Here is a 24,513-nt window from a genome sequence, read left to right on the forward strand (position 1 = left end):
CCCCTTAACTTCCCCCCTTACATTCTCTCCAGGGAGTCAACCCACTCTGTTCATAGGCAAGCCATACATCATGAACTGTCATGATTCAAAATGTCTACACAAATGTCTGAAGGAATAATCAAACAGTGATTTAAATCAGGCAAATGAGTACGCGCAGAGTACCCTCTACTTTGTCAACATAGCTGATGTTTATTGATATGGCATCAAAGACAACAACAATTAGGCTGAGAGTGTGGTATGTATGCTTGAGTACCCCAGTGACCAATGAACAAATTCAGTCTTCGAATTAAAACTGATCATTAGATTTGTTTTCAGCATTCATGTTTTTGTTTTGTTTACACAGTCAGTTGGAATGGAGCTGTGAACATTTTCTTCGGGGTCATTAGGTTTGTGGAGCAGCAAGTTCAGCTCTATATTTACAGCAGGGATTTAAAACACTGTAGAATGCAAGTCATCTGACCTAATTACACTGGTAAAGGATTGCTAAGGATGAGGTTTCACTCACAGCTCAGCTGCATGCAGTCTGAACCGTCCAAGTCCAGTCTGTCAGCATAGCGTTACTTCTACTTTTTGAAGTGAAATATTCTTTATGAGAATGTATGTTCTAAACAAGGACTTTGTTTTATCTCAGTTTTTAGTGACATAACTTTATTTGTCATAAAAATGCAATTAAAAATGAGAACTTAGTGGCAATATAATTTCAACTTGGGGTCTTGTACGATTTAACAGTGGCTCAAACGATGCTTTTTCAGTATTGAAATATAACACAATATATACATATATATATATAGGTTAATGTTGACACTTCCATCATACACATAGCTATATATACTTATTTGGTGTATTATACAGCATGTTTTAGAACATCATATTTTCAGGTCAAGTACGCCATATGAAAGAGACATCAAGGTTGTTGTACTATCAATACTTTCAATTGTGTTTTAAAATGAAGGCCATATCAATGTTTACTGTTCCTTACAGTTGGTAGGGATACTGCAGCTATAGTGGCTAAATGACAATACAAGAATGGCAAACAATAGTTTACATTTTGTTTTTTTAGTTGACTACTGAATTGGTCCACACCAACTGTTGAGAAACCTAACTGGGTTAATGTCATATTATGTTGGTAAGTTGTGGCAGATGTAGCATTAGCACTGACTTACAGTGGTGGTGTAACACTTAGTTATAACATCAAATCACGTGATATTACAATGAATGTTAGCACTGCATGGGCCTTCTTGTGACTCAGCTCACAAGGCTTCTTGGTTTTCCCTTTAACTAAGTTCTTTGAAAATTTATAGTCTCTGGCCTGAGCGCATGCTCTGCGTTCTTATCTTCAAAACAGGAAAATACAAATGGGCCCATTTCAGCCAAGAAAAGGAAATGTACACTTGAGATTATGGCTTATTCTTGGGACTATTCTACAAAACAGTGGTGTGGCTTGGCAAGTGTGTGTGTTTGATTTACAGGTCTGCTCCACATCTCCCCTTCTTGAACGGCATGGCTCTTTAGCATAGCTGCCTTGGTCTTAACCTGAGAATACAGAGATCTGAGTCTCCCAGCAGCTGTCGTTAGTGGTGAATGTCACATACGGTTGCCAAGTCACGCTAAACAGACCTCATCTAGCATGGCAGATCTCATATTTCATGAGCTCTGTCTGGGAATAACAAAAACACAGTATGAGTCCAGTGCATTTAAACACTTTTACACCAGTGCTGTGAGGACATAGTGAGGTTTTACTAAAACGAAATAGGCTGACTATCCACCACACCGTAAAGTTTTTTGGTAAAGCAAAACTAGATTTTGACTAAGCAAAACACAACATTGCATTGTTAAAAAAAATAATAATAATAATAATACAAAAAAAAGGCCCTACTGTCATGTGCATTAACTGCCGCCTTTAAATGACCCTTGTGCAAACTGTGCCCATTGTTTTGCAACACTTGTCACACAGTGTCCAAGAGTCCACCATTGCCCCCAGGCTCCAAAGCACTAAAGCAACTGACCATCTATAAATGGCAGCAAATATATAGCTTGAGAGCAAATTACTATGGGCAACAACTGTCTAGCAAGGTTCATAACTGCATGGGTTAAGATAGTAGACTGAACAACATGGCATACATAAGTAGAGATGGACCTAAAGTGTAATTACAGGGCAGAGGTGAGGCTGTGGGAGAGGGAGGGAAACCAGACAACAGCATACAAAGACAAAGAAATTGACTTCTGGAGGGAAAGAAGGCTTTGTTGGCAAGTGAGTTTAAGCCAAATAAGTTGAGTCATATCATAAACTGTAACAGAGTGCTCATTTCCCTGGTGGACATTAGCTACTAGAAAGAAAACCAAAATAGATCGAAGCATTATAACTTCCAGCAGGCATCCACACTAAATCCACTGCAACGCTGTGCCTCTGGCTTAGTTTAGTGCTCCACTTCCGGAGTAAAAATAGATCTCCCCGTGAATCACATCTAATAAATAATTAACAAGAGGCAGCCAATACTAATGTCTTAAAGCACACAGTCAAAGTTGGACTTACAACATTGCATAATTGGTGTGTGTGTGTTTGTACGGAGCCTAGATAAACGCGCACACAGCTGGGATCTCTGGCTTTGTTCTGGGTTTGCAAAGATTTTTTTTGTTGTTGTTGTCAGTGTGGGTGTATCCAACTGTGACAAGCTGCTTGGCTCAGTTCAGTCCTTTGTAAAGCCTGGAGTGTCCCATAGGAATGGAGCTGCACTGAAAAAAGCTTATCACTGTGCTCACCTCTTGACTTTGTTACTGATTTACAGACAACAAGGTGGGCCACAAAAAAAAACATGAGTATGTTTTTGGGCTCGGGAAGTGGTATTCAATTGTTTACCTCATGGTTACATTTTGAGGGATGCATTATATGTGGGAGACTTTAAAGACGATGGGAGCACTAGCTCACTCCTTATTTGTTAACTGTGTACTTTTTTACATGACATTTTAATACAAATGTATGAACGAAACCAGTTAGAAATATCGACATAAAAAAATGTTTGGCATATTGGCATTGCTCATTTGGTTTATCTATCTGCAACAGTTTAGCAAGATTATTAAATTAAGATGCAACACCAGTCACTAGTCTGCGTTAAATGTAGCTCATGACTGATCATAACCACCTCATCTCTTATCATTCTCTCAATTTCTGGGCCAACAAATTACACAGAAAGAAAAGTTAATCCAAACAGCACATTGTGAAACCAGTCGAACTGTCAGCGATTACAACATTCAGTATTCCTGTTGAGTGAATGAAAATACCTTCCGGGTGTAGACTCCAATAGTCATCCGTCAAAAGGAGCCATGCACGATTCACAACTCCCACGTGGTGTGACTCTACTCATTTGTAAAAAATAACGCATTTCCATTTTAATATGGTTGACATGATCATAAATGAGTTCAGTGTCACTTCTGATTACAATGCTGCTGTTAGTATTCCACTGTGGCCTTAAACATCCGCTCTGCAACTTGTTGCCCGAGCAGCTAATGACACTCTTCATCTACAGGTTCCAGTGATGACTCCATATAATTTTATAGATTGACATGCACTGCAAAGTTTATAGTATAGTTTATATCATAGTAGTCATTTAGTTTGAGTAGTTAAAACTGCAATTATTTTGTATCCATTCCAAAAACAGATCATCCTTAAAAATCATTAGACAGGGAAACTTCAAGGAACTTCTTTAAATCAGTAATGAACTAAATTATTTTAGATTGATCATCTTCTCAGTGATGTGCATGCTGAAACAATTCCATACATGGTAAAATGTAGAGAATATACATAGGATCTTTAGGATTTTCGTTTTCATTTTAGGATCTGTTTATTGGTACATAATACTAGGTCTACTTAAGCGCTAAAAGCCAATGACTTCAGTTCTTTGGTTTCTGTCCTCTTCAATTCCCTTAGGTAATGCCATAAATCAATTCCCATCAAGCTGATGAGACAGTTTTTCTGAATACAAATTGATATTTGGGATGCAAGATATTCTCGTTTCACCCTCTACAAACAAAAAGACACGTGAGGCTCTTTTCTCTAAACATTGACCTTAAAGCTGATTTTTTTTTTTTGCCTGTTAACATGCAATTGGCTTCTCTGTTGTGACAACAGTGGGAGCTTCCAGACACCCTTGCAAAAGTTTGGCTCATTACTGGGAGATGTAAAACTCTAACTTTGAAGGTCTGGTGGCTCAAATGTCCTGGATGGGTGATTGACATTGAAAGGAGACCATTATGTCACCCAACTTGTCTGCTTAGGCACTGCTTGCCTTGACAGTTTCCTGTCGTCTTGGTCAAGTTGAGCAATTAGACCACAAGGCTGAAATTTTTTGTAGCCTCATTCATGGTCCACTTGACTAAGCTGGAGATTGTGGTTAAGAAAATACAGAGACCTAATTCAACATACTGCCTCTGTCTGAAAATGCGAGGTATGTTGAGGTCTTTCACAGGTCATAAGGTCTCCTCTTATATACGTAGTTTAATATATCAGATATTTCATTTGAACATTTTAACCATTTGTTTGGTCCAATCAGAATTTTGGACATGAATGTTAGACGTTGCTGAACTTTCAAAAATGTGTATGGACATTCTTATGTAAATGTTATTTATAAGCCATTTTCAGTAACAAAACCAACACACAAACTGATCCAAACAACAACAACAACAAAAAACAGTAAAGTTCTGGACATTCTTGAGTGAACAGTGTAAATCATTAATGGATAATTTTCTTTAAAATTGATTCTTATTGTGGTTGAAACAAATGCCGTACACATTTTTTTTTTCTTTAATGTCATCAAGTTTTGGAAAATACATCTTCATCTGAAGACAACAGCTGTTCTACCAGAATTATAAATAGCTGTAACATGTTCCAGATGTGATAATCAGGCCCAATGACAGAGCACAATTATGCTAAATGAAACATGCCATAGTACCTCAATTATTTAGCATTTCTTTCTTTGTTCCCACAAGCATCAGTCAGGGCTAATAGTGAACCTAAAGTAGGTTCACATTAACAGAACGGCTTTTGTGGAAATCTAATGTTGGATCCAAGTTTGCAAAGTACTGTATTTTTGTTCAGTTTTAATGTAAACAGTAGCAGCTGCCAGTTGTGACTGGAGACTTCAAATACATTATTCACTCCTTTGTGTATGTGTATAATGTGTTTTTAGATTGCTTACATTTCGGAGTCTTGGAGATCCATAAACAAATCGTTTTTTAATTAACTAAACCTAAACTGACCTGATGAACATGTTTTCTGACACCCATCACAATCAACTAGTCTTTGAATCCAAACTTGTGGTGAAACATCTTATTAGCTGGAGTTACAAACTCATTACAATCATTGTTATTCTGTGTTGCATTTGTAAAATGCCTTGGATGAAGTTAACAACAGGGATCTAAGACATCATTTTAAATGAAAACAGTTCAAATTAAGCCTGTTAATTTATGTTAAATTACATATATTGACTTTAAGGACATAAGCCTGGAATCAGACAGTTTGGTTTCCTACTGTGGTGTAAATAAAAAGGGTTGTATATTTCCCAAAACAACCACGCATTACGAATTCAGCATGTAGAGTTTGTGGCATTTCTGTGGGATACTTTTACGTAGGCGAAAAAAATCCTGTGGACACCACTTCAGCAATTCTATTGTTTTAAACATATGTAGCATAATGAGGCTCAGGGAAAAGCTCAGAGAGTTTGAAAAGATGGCTGCCTGTACTGCATACAATATTGATTAGCACAAGCTAAATGGAAATGGCAGCTCTGGGTCAGTGTGTTTTCTATCTTAAAGCCAGTGAAGAGAGTCAAAAGTAGGCAAATAAACTAATACAAAAACAGAGATGCAAATATGATACAAATGTATCAAACCTAATTCCAACTCTAATAACGCAGTACGAAATCAGCACTATTTCTCTCTTTTGTCGCGCCGCTTTTATGCCAAACACTAACTATTTCACTTCAACTTACAACAATGAATCTGGGCTCCTATTGATGCTCACCAGCTACCCATTCCTTTGGCATCTGCAAGAGAGTTGCTCATAATTATGATGGATTAGACTGCAGCTCTTTGTACCTGTGCACTGCAATGGTTTTGCAGATGCTGCGGATGTGACATGCATTAATAATTGAGGGCAGCAGACAGAAATCAATGCTCCACTGGAATCACTGGAATCTATTTGATTTTGGCAGAGTAAACCAGCACGGGAAAATGAAAAGGTAACCAAATGCATAAAAAAATATTTAGACTGCCATGTAAAAGATTCACCTACATTTTGCCCCTCTTCTAAAGTTTTGAGGTTTATTCCTGGAGCTAAGGAGAAAAACTAAACTATTTTGGCAGACAATTTTGTCTAACGTAAGATATAAATGCACCAATAGGTGCATTCAAACCATTTAGGAGAAACAACTGTTGTTTAGTGCACTCACACATGATACAGCACAAGTGTACCAACAAAATTGACATGAGTAATATTCAGTGAAGGTGTTTCTGCTATGTTTGTCTATAAAAGACAGTAATATGGAGCAAAACTGAACATTAGAAGTTAGCTGATGGGCATTTTGGTACCAACAACTTTGATTCAGAAGAATGTAGTTACAGTATTTTTCTAATTATTAACCCATTTTTTTGAACCTGCAGAACAGTTTTGTGCCGGAGCATTTGGTCTAAGGTGGCTTTTTAGATTTACTATGCACATACATTGCATGGTAGGAAAACCTTCAGAATGAGATAATGTTTTGCAAAAAAGAATGTATACATTGCTATGCACACCTGACACTAGTTATCAAAGATGCCACAGGACCACAAAGCATGGTCAACATCAAAATAGGGACTCATAGTACACCTATATTCTCTTTTTCTTGTTCACTTCCTACTAGCTCCCTGGTTTTTGGGTGATGGAGGGATGAGGTCATGGTGAATCAAATTCAAATCAAAATGACAGGACTTTTTCCACCCGACAGAACTTCGGTGCCAAGCGTGAAAGTGGCCTTCCCCTCAGTACAGCGTTTTAGTTTCAAAGTGTTGTAATAAAAAAATTCAGCAATGTATTTAATTGGTGAAAGTAGATATTTCAGTATAGCTGGTGTAAAAAGACTTAAAAAGGCAGGACTTATTGTAAATAATTAGCTTAGCTTAAAAAGTGTCACAAACAAGTGTCTTTAATTTAATTAATTTCTGATCAGAAACAAATTTCAATTCACCTTGTTTCTTTTTTATTATTATTTATTTCTGAATAAGTGCAGTTTGCCTATCACTAGTACATATAATAAAGCATAATGATGTAGAGGTTTACATGAATGAAAATAATCAGGCTACACTTGATTAGAAAAATGTATTTGAGGTGCAAATTGAAAATTATTCCTCTTTCTTTGGCATACAAAAGTTAACTGTATCCAATTGTGTCTAGGGGGCTGTCATGCTATAAGTACACTAACAAAAACAACTGGTTGGTTCTTCAACATGATCATGGATACATTTTCTTTCACACTATAATACATTTTGTGGATATATACAGGCACATACGTACCTAACCCCAATGCTTTTAGAGGTAGGGGTGCGACCACATAAAACATATTTTGATGTAAACAAACATTTCAACCCAAAAGCTTTTTGTATTATGTAGTATCCACTACTGTATTTGAAAACACAACTCTTCTTAAAGAATGACATAACCAAATATTTCTCTACCACTTTCTGCCTTGCAGGACGGACAGAGGGCAGCCCTGTGTATGGACTCTGAGCAGGCCAGATGGAAACAGAACAGACCAGACATGAGACGGAAGAAAGTTTGATATTAGCACAATTTGGCACATCTCGCAACATCTCTCACAAACTCCAGAATGGAGGCCAGTCTTCAGAGGGAGACTCTCTGCAAATTACTGGGGATGCGAACTGGAACCATTACAAGCCCAACACAGGTGCCAACTCCATGAAAAGGCACAGGGAGAACTGCAACAACCCTGCTGCAGAGCTAGGGCTGTTAAATCAAGGTTCCTACATGATGAATGGAGAATTGATGAATGGAGAGTTGAGACATGCGCTTACTGAACAGTCCTATTTGGCCCATCAGCCCAAGAAAATAAAAGTTGATTCTAAAATGAAAGGAAATGATGACAGTTTGGAGGACAACTTTCCTGATTTGACAAAGGCAAGAGAATTTGAATGCAGTTCCCCACAGACAGATATTAAGTTAGACAAGAGGAACTGTAATTTTCCTAATGGAGATATGTTCTGCCTACCACGGAATAAACAAGTTCCAAATGGTGCTGTATCACCCCCCTCAACAATTGAAAGCACTCCAGGTGATCTGTTAGAGAAAACCTTGTCTCAGTATTATCCTGAGCAAGTGTCAATTGCACCACAAACATCTGGGTCAAAATTAGATGCTGTCAATGATTCATTGGCCAACACGCTGTCCAGTGAAGGTGCTCAACCCCCGCCTTTATCCTCAGGATTGCCCAATTCAGCACAGATGCTTGACTCACAGCAACAGCAGCCTGGGACGTCTAGAAATGCTGAAGGAGGCAATAATTATAACTCTGTCAACTATGTAGTGAATGGATACTCCAACAATTTTGGAGCAGCCCACCAGCAGCAACAACAACATCAGCAACGATCTTACTCCAGTCAGGAGTTGGCTCTGGGACAGCTGCCCAGCATGATGACACCAACAAATAATGGCAATAGCTTACAACAACATCCAAATGGTGCACAGCATTACCCAGATGACACAAATCCTCAAGATATATATGCAGAAGCTCACCAGGGGTTTATTCACAGCTCTTTCCTGGAGAACAGTAATCCCATACAGGCGGCAGAGGCAGGTGGATATGGATCCTTTCCCATACAGAAGATGGGGCAAAGTGAGAAACCTGGATCTGGTCAGCATCTGCATCATGGCACTGACAGAGGCCTCCAGTATGGGATTCAACCCCAGAACTTTCAAGAAAATGCTGGGAACCCACATAGAGCTGACAGCATAGGTCCCATGGCGCCCAGTCTCCAACAGCCACATCACACTGGATTAGAAAATGGGATGGAGAACACATCTCAACAGAGAGCCAACTTGTCATGTTCAACTCCCAACCAGAGAGGCTGGATGGAAATAAATTCTTCACATCCCCAGCGGCAACCATCGAGTAGCCCATCATCTCAGGCACAAGAACAGGACATGTGGAGGGGCTTCCCTGCTAAGTCTCAGTCAGAACAGCAGACAGCTAACCCCCAGGTTCACAGCCAGACGTTTGAGCCAAACCCAGCGCAACGATTCCAGACACAGGGAGTTTTCACAGAGAGAAACCAGGCGTCTAACAGCTTCCAGAAGAAACAGCAGGATTGTCTACCTGCCCAAACGCACTGTGCTCCAGCTGAGCACAACACTGCCCCTGAGTGGGAGCAGTCAAATTCTAAAGCACCTCAAATGCAGCAGCCTCTACTGCAAAAAATGGCTGAGCAGCATAACTTCCCTCAAAATGAGCTGGCAGACAGCCGCTACCACTCCCGGATGCAGTCAGAGCACTTATGTGAAGACACTGACCTCCAAGATATACTGTCACCTGGGTTTTTAGCAACACAGCAACAGCAGCAACAACAGCACTGCCATCTTCAACGTCCACTCTCCCACCCACCACAATTTGAAGGGCAGCAAATTAAGTCTCCCAATTACAGACCTCGCAGTCAGCCTCCACCAGGTCAGCATCAGCTTCAACTCAATCAGCCTTTTAGAAACAACTCTGGTCAGCCCAACAACCAACACAGCCAGCACAGCGACCATACAATTTTCAGTTGCAATAACACAACAGAGATGCAACAACCGCAACAACATCAAAGGCAGTATCCATCAAACTCAGGCAGTAGTAACCTCAAGCAATTTCAACCACAACAGCCTAACAACCACTGCCACCAGCCCAACCCCGTGGACTTTCCTGAGACCTCGACACAGTCACAACCTCACTTATCACAAGGTGCGTTAAACCAACAGGTGACAACAGAGATGTATCTCAAAGCTGAACAGCAGCTAAAGACATCTTGCACTCAGCTCCAAAGGGGACCTAGACTACCTCTGGGACCTGCAGGTTCCCATGTGGACTTGCAGAGGCATGCCGCCCTGCGTATGCACCTGTTACAAAGGCAGGAGCGGCAAGGCCCTCCCCATCCCCCTCAGAGCTCTAGTGACCCTAAACATATTCTAAGAGTTGTAAAAATGGAAAACGGACCGAGATTTGAGCTGTCTGGTTCACAGCAGCAGGAGCAGCAGTTACAGATGCCTGACGTGGGCATTGGCGGAATCCAAGTCAAACAAGAAAATCAACAATTCCTGTGCGAGCAAAGCAAGAAGCAGGGAAGCATCCTGGCCTCTATGGAACAAAGCCTGAGGCAGTATCAGCTTTCACCTGTATTTGAGAAGAAATCCCTTGTCATCAATTCATTAAACAAAGTCAAGGTGGAATCTTCTGGGCCTGTCACAATCCTGTCAACCAACACTGATTTGAGTGGATTAGAATCATCAGCATCTGCCTCAACCACTCTAGCTTTGAAAAAAACACCTGATTCTACCCCTAAAAAGGAACAACTCCTACAAAGTTTTGTGGACTCTCCTATGAAGCTATTGGATACCCCTATAAAGAATCTTTTGGATACCCCCATGAAAACACAATACGACATTGCATCCTGCCACTGCGTTGGTGAGTGTACCAATTTTTGTTCCAAAGCATGAGTGATCTGTTCAAGTGTAAATATTAACATATTTATATTTATGATATTTAGAACAAATCAGTGAGAAGGATGAAGGCCCGTACTACACTCACTTGGGGTCAGCACCAAGTGTTGCTGGTATACGGGACTTGATGGAGAAAAGGTTAACCAAAAAAAAATATAACTGAAAATTACTGTAAATATGAATTCTGTTACATATGTACTTTGTACTTTTTAATTTGTGTTTATTTTAATGCCGCTATTCTGCTTTGAAGGTCTGGTCTAACTGGTCATGCCATTAGGATTGAGAAAGTAATATACACCGGCAAGGAAGGAAAAAGTACACAAGGGTGCCCCATAGCCAAATGGGTATGAGCATTTTTCATATATTTCATACGAGATGCAGACAAATCTTTATGTGCACATATTCCTATAACCTTCACGTTACAGGTGATTCGTCGATCCAGTGTCGAGGAAAAGCTTCTGGTGTTGGTGCGGCAACGTACTGGTCACAGATGTGAGACTGCCTGTATCATTGTTGTAATGATGGTCTGGGAAGGCATCCTGCCCAGTCTGGCTGACCGCCTGTACTTCGAGCTAAGTGAAACTCTCACAAAGCATGGAGCCCTGACCCAGAGACGCTGCGCTCTCAATGAGGAGTAAGTAACAGCACAACAAAACAGATTGTAGCAAAAGACAGTTCTCTGTAATTATTTTGTATGCATAAAGTACAAATTTAGTAATTGCTTTTGTTTTGTTCAAAAGGCTCATGTCATTACTTGTTGTCAATTCATTACTTCTTTGTTTGGATGAAGTCCAGTTGCCTATCTAGGCCTCAGTCATTAATTTGACTCTTGACAGATTTACCTGGGCAAAACTGACACATTTTAATTTATTTTCTTGCCCTTTTAGGAGGACCTGTGCATGTCAAGGGTTAGATCCTGAAGCCTGTGGAGCATCTTTCTCCTTTGGCTGCTCCTGGAGTATGTACTACAACGGATGCAAGTTTGCCCGGAGCAAAATCCCAAGAAAATTCAAGCTACTAGGAGATGATGTGAAAGAGGTACCTTATGCAGGTTAAAAATAGTATTCTAAGTGCACACCATAGTTAAATTACTATTATACGCTAATCAAAGTAATTTAATTCCAGTGTTTGGAGTAACGTGTTATAAAGTAAAGTAAAGCATAATGTCACTATTTTGGGCACTAACTCCTGATGTCAAAAATTACTTTTAAAATTAGATAATGCAATTACAGTTTGTGAAATTTAAGTGGGCTCATTACTTATTACTTTTGTGTATACAGTAAATAGTAATGGATAACTGCAGACTGTAGCTGGCAAGGAGAGTTGGGTACTTGGACATGCCTGAAGGGCGACAAAGGTGTATCAACTTGCGATGATATCCCAAGTGGTGGGCAAGGACTAGCACCCCGCACCGTCTTATGCGCGCACCCAAAAATAATGTCTGTCAGCCCTCGGAGGAAGTGTAACTTCCACAACATCGCTTAATACCGCCAATTTTTGTCTTTCAGGAAGAAAAAATGGAGCACAACTTTCAAAACTTGGCAAACTTACTGGGTCCCTTGTATAAAACTATGGCACCTGAAGCATATGGAAACCAGGTGAGTATATCTGTATATTGTATGAACTGCTTGACCCTTTTCATGTGTAATTTATCATAAAACATAATGAAAATGTTGTTTCTGAAAAGTAGAATTGACTTTCATATCAAATCTAAACCAAGTATGATTTTCAGTCACATATTAATATTTCAGTGACACGTCTGTATTGATTAAAGACCTTCACAAACTCTTTTTATAGCTTGTTCAAATGTACTTGTTGTTCATGGACACAGGTCGAACATGAACATAGGGCACCTGATTGTCGTCTGGGGATCAAGGAGGGACGTCCTTTCTCTGGGGTCACTGCTTGTATGGACTTCTGTGCCCACGCTCACAGGGACCTCCACAACATGCAGGGTGGCAGCACTGTGGTAAGCAGAACCTGGAAAGCGTGTATCTCTCTCAGAATGTTGTAATTTTTTGAGAATGAAACATAAAACAGATACACAGACTCAAACTGCACACAGAGGCACAATAACCCTTCAGAGCATAGCATTAAAACTAATATGTGAGTAAAAGTAAACTTGTTATGTGTGTTATGTCCCCAACAAAAAGTATTTAACTCAATTGGTTGTAAACTTTATTTCCAGGTGTGTACATTAACAAGGGAGGATAACAGACAGATCGGAAAGATACCAGAGGATGAGCAGCTCCATGTCTTACCTCTTTATAAAGCTTCCAACACTGATGAATTTGGCAGTGAGGAGGGTCAGCAGGAGAAAATAAAGTCAGGGGCCATCCAAGTCCTCAGTGCCTTCCGCCGCCAGGTGCGCATGCTTGCAGAGCCTGCCAAGTCTTGCCGGCAAAAGAAGCTGGATGCGAAGAAGGCAGCTGCCAACAAGAATGCCATGTTGGACAGCTCTAATGATAAGGCAGAGAAGGCCCTCCTGGCCAAGTCAAAATCTGGCACTTATGAGAACACTGCTCAGAGCACTCATATGGCAGGTAGGGTAAGATTTATACATTTAATAAATTGTACCGTAAATCTGGTGTCTGTTGTAGGGGCATATTGCCAAAATGCTAATTTAATGATAGAAAAAAAAAAAGAAAAGAATAATTGATTGACACAAACTGATACAAAGAAATGCTTGATATTTTTCTGGTGCCAAACCCCTTTATCTTTGTCGGGGTTCTGTTTTCTAGGACCTATTCCAGGTGCTATGGGAGCAACCCTACAGTCAGGTCAGCTGTCATACCCTCTTGGGGTCCATCATCAGCATCTACAGCAACAACAGCACCTTCTCCGTTATCCTGGCTCAACAAATACTGCATTCACCAGGTTCCCCAACCATCCTGGGTCTTTTCCAAGCACTTCCACGCCAGGCAGCATGTATCCCCCTCAGCCACAAACACCAGGGGGTCCTTACCCTTCCCCACTCCATGTACCAAATGCTTACATGAATGGATCGAATCGTCTGTACCCAGGTTATCAGTGTAATGGAGGAATGCCCCTCGACAGTTACCACCCATACTATGCTTCAAACCCAAAGCATCTGGAGATGTATCGACAACAGCGGCCGGCGCTTTACTCAGAGCAGCAGTACGGTGTACCTCAACGTTATGAGGTCAGTTATCCTCCAAGGTATGGTCAGCCAGGTTTACAGGTCAATGGTTACAATGCCAGCGGCATGAGACCAGTTCACCCCATGAGACCATATGGCCCTTATGGTCCTAACAGGGCCTCAGACCCCCAGTTTATGGATCCTCTCTCAAGAGCACCCTCAGTCCATGGTGGCCTCGATTATGCAGCTGCTGGGAGCAAAGGAAATCAGTTTGGTGAATACCCAAATCCATACCTGCCTCAGAGCCCTCACATCTTACCCCCAGGCCAAGATCCTTTCCATATGCAAATTAAGACGGAGATGGGCATTCCTAGTCAACAGATGCTTTCTGCTCAGCTCAGTGGTGGATGTCTAAACCCTGAAACACAGTCAGGGTTAGGTCTGCCTAATGGTAGCCTAATGGGCCCCAGTATTAAGCAGGAGCCGGGAACACCACAGACCCCCACAACCCCACAAAAGCCAGAGATGTGGTCAGACAATGAGCACAATTTCTTGGACCCTGACATCGGTGGTGTAGCAGTGGCACCTAGCCACGGCTCTGTCCTCATTGAGTGTGCAAAACGGGAGCTTCATGCCACAACGCCCCTTAAAAACCCAGATCGCAACCACCCAACGCGCATCTCCTTAGTCTTCTACCAGCACAAAAATTTGAATGAGGCCAAGCATGGCTTAGCATTGTGGGAAGCCAAAATGGCAGAGAAGGCTCGGGAAAAGGAGGAAGAAGCAGAGAGGAATGGTGGTGAGGGGACACCGAGCAAGAGCAGCAAGAAGGGGGTAAAGCGTGAGCATCCAGATTCATCAGAAACCACAGGGCAGCCTCCTTATAAGCGTTTTATCAAAGCACTAATGGAGGGGTCCTTGTCATGCACAACGAACACTTATGTAAATACATCTCCGTACGCCTTCACCAAGGTTACAGGGCCTTACAGTCAGTTTGTGTAGAAAACACTTACTAAGACTTTTAAGGTGCTTTGTCTTTGACAAAAATGACCACAGGCACTTATGCCCTCTCATCATCCTCATGTTGATAAATCACCTTTCACATCAGGTCTTTCACCTATTTTACAATCAAGCTTTACCGGTTGTCCCTACTAAGAATATTTATTTTTGTTCGGTAACTTTTGCAAGATACACAAAATCTCTGGTGCTTTTCAGTCTGAAACATATGGATCTATTTTAGCTGGAAACAAAGTTATCATTTTTTTCTTACAACATTTTGGAGATGTAATCTTGGCATCAAACACTGACTTTGTAAACATTCATGGTGCTAAAGTATGTGCTGATTACTCATTTAATGCAATTCAAATACTTTCACACTATAACCACAACACACTCTATTAGTGACCCTAAGTTACTTGTGTCCACAGGACATTGAAAATATCATCCCACTGTCAAGTCATCAACATTACAAAGGTTTTTGGCAAGTCAGTGTTTCTTAGAGCACTTTTTGATAATGAGAGTAAAATGTTTGGGGAAAAAACATTTTTGGTAAAACCTTTAAATCTGGTTATACTGTATTACTGCATTGACAGTAACTAATTTCTAAGCATCACTATAGTTACATTCATGAATTTATAACAGGGGGTTGTATGTGCAATCTATGAAACTGTTTCGAGTTCATGCAAAAAATGGTTTTAAACTATCATTAAGTTGGTGCTTTGTTCACTTTCCTATGTCACTTATACTGTAAATTGAGCCATTCTTATGGTGCATTTTTAACATTTTGAGAAAAAGACCTACATGTTTGTTTTATTTTAGTTTTCTACAGGTTTATTTTGTTGTCAGCAACTGTTTTTAATGTTCCTTACTGCAGGTTCATTGAACAAACCTGGATTGTGAATATTACATGTAGTTTTATGTCTGTGGTGCTTAGTAAATGTGCTTTTTATACACTGAGGAACATGAAACAGGGTAAGCTCAGTGTCAGTTTCAGAGGGCAGCTGGCTTGCTGTGGGGTCTTTAATTATTGTAATCTAACTGTAAGATAAACATGTGAGATTTGTACAGTAAATTAATTTCATTTTTGGAATTACTGTTATAGACTTTGTGTTGTAAAGAATGCTAACAGCCTATTTCATTGTGTTGCTTTGGGTTTCAACTGATTTTATTTCATAAGGTGCTATTCAGCCTACTAGAAACATACAATGTGAGACTCTTTGGGCAGTGAGAAGGCTTTTAAATAATGTACAGTACAAACCAGTCATATACCTCAAAACTAGTTTGGCAATAGGATTATAACATATTTTTCTTTCTTCATTTGTATATTCCTTTCAAAATGTTAAGAACAGTTCAAGTTCATAAAAGTTCATTTCTTACTTTCTTATCAATCTGCTAGAAAGTATTACTTGAACTTCTTCGATATTACTGTAAAATCAGGGACACTTTCAACTAATTGTGTTCATCTTCATTGCCTGTAATCATATTTTCCTTTCCACATTCAGGGACTTGCCATTGCATCCTGAATCCCAATACAATTCTTGTGTACTATGCTTCACCCAGATGAAAATTATTTTGAGGAAAATTATACTTTCCTGCAATTTTCTACTCATATTTTAGCTAGTAGGATGGTGGTAATCTTTTAAAGGTAATCTGAACATATATGCACTGAGTTGACTAAAGGGAATGATATTGACAAAGTAAAAAGCAAACTATTTGCTTTTGCTATGAGGCAAGACCAGGGCAGTGATTAATGTAGTTGCACATTTTTGTGCCTGTGTATAGTTAAATTTATTTATAACCACTAAGCAATTATATAATGATTTCTTCCCTGTCTATTTGATTTAATTAATGCGATATATATAATTGAATGACAGTCATGTTATAGTAACAACTCCCCTAGTAATCCCACTCTTCAACGTATTATTTGTCTGAAAGCACTTCATTTCTTTTTCAGAAGAAAAAAAATGTAATAAAGAATTACAAAACTTTTTATTTAAACAGATTGTAAATGTGTTAAAAATGAATAAATTATGTCACATTGTACATACCAAGAATTTGTATTGCAGGAGTAAAACTCATTCTTTGATGTTGATGTAGGTTCTTTTTGTTCTGTCAAATTGACCAGCATTTCCTCATATATCATATCTTTAAAAATTTGTTTTGGCTTTTTCGGGTTACCAGAATGATTAGATTATCCAGGAAGTTTTTTGTAAATACTACACTCACTGTCACAGCAATGTTTACAGTTATAGTATAATGTTAGCTCAGTCGTTAGAAGTTAGAGTTTTTTTTTTTTTTTTAACTGTTTTGTAAAATAAATCTACAAACAAAAATGTTGAATTTCCTTGTACAGGACCCAGCTACAGTAGCAGGTTGTCGTTGAGAAAGCCAAGGTGTTGCAAGATATAGCGGGTTATAAGCATAGCCATACTTGAAGATGCTTCAGTGCTTCTGAGTGAGTCAACATTACTTGAATGACTTTCTGGGCTTAACTAGGGCACCACATGTGCTCAGCTCAAAAGGTTAAGCTGGCAGTTCATACACACTTGGTCTTTTTTGCAGTTAGACACTAAAGTTGTAAAAAAAAAAAAAAAAAGGTGCAACATTTTGCCTGTCATTTTACTTTTTAAAGCTTTCCTAGTTCTCCTGAAGTTTGGTATGCTACAAAAAAAATTTAATTAAGGATGGGTAATAATACTGTAAGTATTGTAATGTAATGAATGCAGTTTATTTGAAAGCTGTTTATTATATCATTCCTGATATTGCTGATATGTGGGTGTTTTTTTTAATAAAATTTATATTTATTTAAAGCAATTTTATTTGTTACGCCAAGTTAATACCAGGATCTAAGTTTGACGCATTATTATCAATATGTTAAAGTTGCTAAATGCAATTACAGATATTGCAAAACTGGAAAGAGATGTTCACAACTTTTTTTTTTTTTTTTTTTTTTTTTATTAACCCAAGAGAATTAACAATTAACAAGAGAAACTTGTTGCATACAAAGTGAGTTGTGTTTGTGGCTGCAAGAACAAACAATTGTAAAAGCAAATTAGAGCATTAATTTCAGTCTTATACAAGGCTGGACCACAGTGGCCACAAAACTAGCAATACATTTACAACATAATTTACAATTTATTAGAAAAGACACCAATTATTTTGGTGATTAATCTCTAAATTATAATTGGCATTATCGACAATAAATCAATCTGGGGTCCAACATGACACTCAAAATCACATCTCACTTCCGGTCCCTAACTCAGCATCACAACAGTACATACGGTATCTTTACTGGCTCATTTTGTCAGTGAAGTGGGTATATCTCTTTTCTTCAACAAATTACTAAATATAGATGGCACTTAACACAGCTGAGATGAAGTGCTTACCAAAAATAAATCCAACTGCATACAAAAGCTGCAGCAGAGTTGATACTGCTTAATGGATGTTAAGACGTTTTGATGGTATCCATGCTGTTTTGGGAGCTTCAGACAAAATGCCACTTGTCCACTGTACAAGTAGAGTAGATTTAGAATGACATAAAATGTCAAATTTGAAGCATACAACCATAAATAAAACCAAAGTCATTGTTTGCTTACCCTCCGGAGAGTCAGGATGTGCTCTGCCAAATACAGGGGCCTGGAGAGTCAAAAGATAAAACTCGGCAATTAGCAAACCGAATTCCAATGCAGTTTTATATGCTATCATCGTGTTTGCTATCAACAGCGTGAAACAGCAGCTTTGGAGATGCTCACCGATTGGACTACATCTTTGGCCTCATCAGCACTGCATTTGAAAGGGCTATCACAGCAGGAGATATTTTTGCTGAACAAAACAGAAAGCAGTCAGTAGTGTTCATGACACTTTCATAGGCAATTACATGTGTAAATCACCCACATACACACTGCAGGCGTTTTGTCTCCTCTAACTTACCATTCAATCCCTCCAGTATTTGTCTGCTTCTGTACTAGTGCCCTCCAGTGCTCATGGGTGGACTTAATGATCTCCACTGCAAAGTCCTATCAGCACAGATAAAGACATTTTGATTTCTTTGGGAGCAGTCCTTTTGAACCTTTTTATTTCGAGCCAATAAAACTGCAACTGCATGGACTGTAAAAACAGCACACCATCCATCATATCTTATCTTTGTGTGTATAAATACAAAGGTACCGACCCTATCTTTGAACTGTCCATTGAATCCAAACTGATTCTCAGGCTTTCCATCAGGCACTTTATATTTCCTAAACCAGTCAACGGTGGCCTCCAAATGACCTGGTCGGCTCTTGCGGACATCCTCTATGCCTGAAGAAAACACATTTAATTGAATAAGAACCTGGAGACCAATAGGTATCTGGTTTATCTTGGTATTAATTAAGATATGAATCTGCAATTCGTTTCCACTCCATCTTAATCAAAAATAAGAATTTGTGGAATATGCACATCCTTTGGGGGATGTGAACTACTATCAAACTGCAGCAAATGCTTTGTGATAACAAATGTTAGAAGGTAGCAATAAACCATAAACCAATATACAATTATTTTTAGGAACAGGTTTCTGCAAATGCTAAGAAAAAAAATAATTAAACCAGTTTGATAGGTCTTAAGGATACACACAATATGTTTTGAAGAGAAACCTTGAATATAAACAAAGCCATGTTGACAATAAAAACTCCACAGCGTACAGACTACGCTAGTGTTTTAACTACAGAGCGCTACTCTGAGGTTACTGTTGGAGCAGCCAAACTTCTCCCAGGATTTCTGTGATGGATATTACAAATTCACTGCTCCCATATTCATAGTATGCCAAACGCAGATCTGACAAATTGTAGAGATTGGTATCAACTAATTTAATCTTAAAGGGCTTTGCATTACTTCCATTATCACTTGTATCTTATTACATACAATTACATTTGACCTTCATTTTCTAGTCAGGAATAAACAAAAAAACAAAAAACAAATTATAATATTCCTTTAGAGGATGAAACGGTTTGTGAGACACTCAAGAAGATGACTGTTGATAGAATTTGTTTAAAACACCCACTATTTAGGTTTTTGGCATCTGGGTCCTGAGCATTGATCCCAATAACCTTCCAGTCCATTTCTCCCTCATCAATCATGGCCAAGATGCCGAGCACTTTAACTTGGATGACCTGACCTGGAGAGCACACCTGATAAACAACTTACAGTCAATTTATCAGAAACACAATACCAAAATATATACTTTAAAGGTGTCTGTAAAATGAGTCATATATGAATACAAATCATATTTACACCTCATGCTATATTACCTGGGTGCCAATGTCACAAAAATCGATTGGATCATTATCACCACAACACTTTGTTTCTTTGTCCTCATGGTCTGGATCCTCCCACGTCTTCTCCGACCAACAGTTCAAAAACATGTAAGAAATGAAGAAAACTCTCGAACAATTAACTGACAGAAATAAATACATATGAATGCATTTACAGGAGAAAAGACACGAGACTAATTTACTGAAGGTTCTTCAAATAAAACAAGATTAATTGACTAAATGTGCTCACAAAACTTTACTCTAATGGTTTAAGTTATGAATCGAACACAGACCCTCAATGCTGTGGCTTTAACTCACCTGTGGGAGCGCCCCGTAGTTCCAAATGTAACCTTTATGGGGAAATATGTTGGCAACATATCGGAGCTTTCCTTTCTTTATGTCTTGTTTGATTGGGTTCAGCGGTTCCTTTGTCGCAATCTGAGAATTGAAGCAATAATGAAGGAATATTAACGCGAGTGTGCGTGTTTGTTTCGAAGCGTAGCAGAGTTTTTAAAAACGACTCGGGCTTACATAGTGAGGAAATAACTCTCGAGTTAACAACACACAAAAGTTTAGCTTCTACTGTTACACTAGCTACCTTCAGGACATTAATATTCTAACTAGAAAAAAAAGGCTTTTAACTGACCCTTCAGATAAAGTTTTTAAGTGAGACATTGAATTGTCAATGTCAGTTACAACTGGTTTTGTAAATTAAACGGTTCATCTATGAATAATACTTCTTAGGACTATGCTATCTATTTCATAATCCATTACAAATACATTCTTGAGAAATGTAAAATTGGACATCATAGAATTAAAGCTGGCATGCAGGCCCAGACATAGCCAAAGTGTTAACACATAAATATTGTAATATGAGCCAGCATTTAATAAAGCAGTAATAGTCCTTTAAGCAGTAGAAGCAAAATAATTGAATACATGATTTTTTTTTTTTTCTAAAAAGAAGACATTGTAATATTTAGCCAGTATACAGATGAACATACTGCATCTATATTTACCTCCATTTTAGCATTTGACCATCGAGGGACTTCAACAACCATGTTGTAGAGAACCTGAAAGTAAACAAAAAGACTAAATATAGTATATACTGGAGTAAGTGTTTTCAGATGGATAGACTATTTGAATTGGACAGTACCTCATTCTCATTCTTCTTGTTTTTTTTAGCTGGTACATCATTGTCCTATTAAAAGAAAACAAAACTGTGAAGTCATAGTTTGAATAATACGTTTAAATTAAACAAACAAACAAAACTAAAACCTCTGCTGTCAAAGAGTTACCTGTTCCGTTTCTGCTATAAGTGGAATATCGTGGAATGGTGAAATGTATTTCCCCTCGGAGGTTTCTACGAAAAAACATTACAAAAAAACAAAAAGTTAAACATTGGCCTTCCTCCATATAAACATATTTAATAATGAAATCCCAGAAGACACTTTACAGAAAGTAAAATACTGCACATACGTGTGGTGTGTTACAAAAGGATTATCAATCAAGCGCTTATTAAATAACAAATAAAGTCACGGTTGGTTTCTGACTGATTGGTTATGCTGGAAACCAAACGACAAATACAACACAATGTGAAAGATAACATAAGGAATTTACTGCTCAGCTATCCTACAAAGTTGTTTTATTATTCCTATTAAGTGATTAATAATAATTAAATCTCTCCATTAGGTCATTAGGATGATACATAGGAATATTCGTGAACCTCAAATGAACAATTGAATAAGTTTATGTCTGAATTTGTCTACTGTCTATGGGAACATGCCAGTTTTTGTCTTTGCTGAAGGTTTTTTTTTGTTTTTTAGCGACCTTTAATCACGTGACGGCCTAACAGGAAGTAAAACCACGTGAGGTGATGCGCATACACCTCTTCCTTACTTTCGGCTTATGGACATTTTATAACACTTGTGAGTGGGGAGCCAGCATAAGCATGGTTTTGATGCAAGTTGTAAGGGTGCCACGTGCTGAGAAAACACCGCTCTTGCAACTCAAAAGTCAAACATTTACCTGGAGGTCGACCAGGTGGTTTCCTGTCAAGACACCGGCTGCCGTTACATAAAACATCTACATCGTGCAAATGACACGCATTGGGTCTTCCATGATGGCGGCAAATCAACTTACTAAAATAAAGCCGGTAGTCGGGAGAATTCGGGTGTCCTCTCTGCTCCGTTTGATAGTGCATCGTTTTTCTCAAATAACACAGAGGAGAAACAGCTGCTGCTTGTGTGACGACTTTGTGGCGAGAGGCGCAACGTGATCCGAGAACCGTCACCGAGCAGCCGAGCGAGGAGCGCAGCAGCAGAAGCGGTCTCATTGTTAGACAGTCGTTATCCCCTCAGTTCCTCCTTCCCGTCCGCCACCTCCTCCGAAACGGGGAAGCTCCAAATTAGGACTTCTGGTCAGGGATTTTCAACGTAAAAGCCCTTCACGGTGCTTCTTCTTCTTTTTCTTCTTCTACTTCTACTTCCCATTCTTCTTCTTCTGCTTCTGCTTCTTCTTTTTCGTTTTACTGGCGGGCTACAAACCAACGTTGAAGGTGCATGCCGCCACCTACTGCACCAGGATGTGAAACATCATGACTTTATGTAGACGTTATATTCTTGCCATTAACCTGGTTTCAATGAAATACCTGAATAAAGCCCTTTTGATCTGTGGTTGTTTCTCTCCTGCCTCTAAAAGCCCTTTGAGACTCCACTACCTTTCCAAACAGATCACTCTGCCCTTCCACCTTTGTCTTTCCACTCATAATTCCCTGCATTCTAACAGTACATGTACACAGTCTCTTTGCAGTTTCAAGTCACACGTTCACCAGTTTCCGTGTTTTTCATTCTATAGGCCTATAAGGTCGAATTGAGCGGTCCAGGCTGAATGTGCTGCTTCTGTAAGTCATGCAGTGCTGAAAAAAATACGAAGTATACATAATCAAGTGCAGCCCTAATTCTAAGATACTTGTTCTCTACTTGAGTATTTGATGCTACTTTATACCTCCGGTCCATTGACACGAGCTAGTTGATCATATAATAAGCCTACAACACATTGTTAAAGATTAAACCAGTGGTCCCCTAACTTTTGCAAAAAGCAGTATGATGTTCCTTGCTAAAAAAAAAACAAAAAAAAAACAATGTGAATTTCACATGTGCAAAAAACCCATGTGATCACATGACACGTGTTATTGTGCACATGTGAAACATGTATTCTGCCAATGGGGAACATGTGGTTTTGAAACAATGTCATGGTGTAATGTGTGAAGCGCATGTAGATTCCAACTTTGCCACATATTTTCCCCATTTTATCACATGTTACAGCATGTGGAAAATGTGCCTGTCAGACATGTGATAAAATGTGTCCCATGTGGAAAACATGGGAACTCATGTCTTTTTTTTCTGTAAGGCCAGAGTCACAAATATAGATTTTATTTTTTTCCCCCTCTAAATTTCTCACACGGTTCCATTTTTAATAAATGCTTAAATGTCCCAAATTGTCACAAAAACTCAAAGATTGGACAAATAACGTCCAAAAACTGAAAACAGATTAGTGTATCAGAATTTGGGGATTTGTTTTCTTCCTTCTTCTAATTGTTCACAAACCCTCCGATTTATCTTCTGTCCCTGTATGTAAAACTGGTTATAAAGCAGTTCAAACAAGCCCCACCTCCATCTATCCACCCGCTTTCTCAGTTATGTCTTCTGGTGTTGTAACTGCTAAAAATAAATGTTAAGAAAAGCTAATCCCAGATGTTATGTTTTCTATTCTTTTGCTGTCAGCAGTTTTTTTTTTTAATTTCACAGCTACAAAAATATGTCCAAAATAACTGTATTTATTATAGAATTGATAATAATTATTGTCATTTGTTCAGGCATTAGCAAACAGGAAGAAAAGCAGACACAAGGTATTTGTGGGGCTTATAATTATGCTAATGCACACCAGGCTTCGATTAGTTGGCAGAGGTATGAGAAAGTTTGTCTCCTATTCTGAAAGCTTTCACAATGGTCGCTTTTTTTGCTTCACAGTCCACCTGCTTATTTTTCAAGCAATGAGTGACTGAATTTGATGGTGGTAATTTCCACAATACATCATATGATCAAAGTCCATATGTATCCATTGTGTCATGAACAAACACCCACCCCAGCCACCCTGATGTGCCTTTTTTTTTTTTTATTATTGTTGTATAGGTTGGTCTCTGTTCAAACAAATGACTTAAGCACAGCCATTAAAACGGTGGTTTATTGAGATCCCTTTGATATTGTTGCCAAAGGTAACTATCCAGCAAATAGCAGAGTTTTCACTCGTGTCAGTGTTGTAAGTTGATGAAAGATTTGTGTAAACCTGCACGTTTGACAGGAGTCAAGGTTAAAGTACTGTGACTTGACATT

The 24,513-nt window shown here is 38.9% G+C and overlaps 2 protein-coding genes across 3 annotated transcripts in view; one reads left to right on the plus strand and one right to left on the minus strand.

Annotated features, from left to right (window-relative positions):
- Window positions 1-17,648, plus strand: part of tet2 (tet methylcytosine dioxygenase 2) — a 29,478-nt gene extending 11,830 nt beyond the window's left edge. For both annotated transcript variants that reach the window (XM_069715439.1, XM_069715440.1), the window contains 9 exons: window positions 7,722-10,700; window positions 10,783-10,873; window positions 10,986-11,079; window positions 11,161-11,369; window positions 11,623-11,773; window positions 12,244-12,333; window positions 12,567-12,704; window positions 12,924-13,278; window positions 13,477-17,648. In XM_069715439.1, the coding sequence (XP_069571540.1) occupies window positions 7,766-10,700; window positions 10,783-10,873; window positions 10,986-11,079; window positions 11,161-11,369; window positions 11,623-11,773; window positions 12,244-12,333; window positions 12,567-12,704; window positions 12,924-13,278; window positions 13,477-14,837 (5,424 nt within the window). In that variant the 5' untranslated portion in view covers window positions 7,722-7,765 and the 3' untranslated portion in view covers window positions 14,838-17,648. The remainder of the gene's footprint in view (window positions 1-7,721; window positions 10,701-10,782; window positions 10,874-10,985; window positions 11,080-11,160; window positions 11,370-11,622; window positions 11,774-12,243; window positions 12,334-12,566; window positions 12,705-12,923; window positions 13,279-13,476) is intronic.
- A 171-nt stretch (window positions 17,649-17,819) lies between these two features.
- Window positions 17,820-22,601, minus strand: ppa2 (inorganic pyrophosphatase 2). The gene is made up of 12 exons (XM_069715407.1): window positions 22,262-22,601; window positions 21,418-21,482; window positions 21,276-21,320; window positions 21,139-21,192; window positions 20,441-20,560; window positions 20,120-20,206; window positions 19,873-19,999; window positions 19,006-19,133; window positions 18,765-18,850; window positions 18,587-18,656; window positions 18,431-18,470; window positions 17,820-18,341 (listed from the first exon to the last, which is right to left on the minus strand). Exons 1-12 carry the CDS (start codon window positions 22,452-22,454, stop codon window positions 18,319-18,321), a joined length of 1,038 nt encoding a protein of 345 aa, XP_069571508.1. The 5' UTR covers window positions 22,455-22,601; the 3' UTR covers window positions 17,820-18,318.
- Between the last annotated feature and the right edge of the window lie 1,912 nt (window positions 22,602-24,513).

This window comes from Brachyistius frenatus, unplaced genomic scaffold (assembly GCF_029030835.1).
Source record: "Brachyistius frenatus isolate BFR_SWC_R1_liver_20210118 unplaced genomic scaffold, ASM2903083v1 Contig_142, whole genome shotgun sequence".
Taxonomy (NCBI): domain Eukaryota; kingdom Metazoa; phylum Chordata; class Actinopteri; family Embiotocidae; genus Brachyistius; species Brachyistius frenatus.

What these genes read in the sequence shown, in the direction of transcription:
- ppa2 (XM_069715407.1), bottom strand. Translation starts at nt 22,454, where the DNA reads ATGAGACCGCTTCTGCTGCTGCGCTCCTCGCTCGGCTGCTCGGTGACG. An exon ending in GGTCAAATGCTAAAATGGAG is followed by an intron (nt 20,561 to 21,138) that starts GTAAATATAGAT and finishes TTCAATTCTCAG; the next exon opens with ATTGCGACAAAGGAACCGCT. An exon ending in ACATCCTGACTCTCCGGAGG is followed by an intron (nt 18,342 to 18,430) that starts GTAAGCAAACAA and finishes CTACTTGTACAG; the next exon opens with TGGACAAGTGGCATTTTGTC.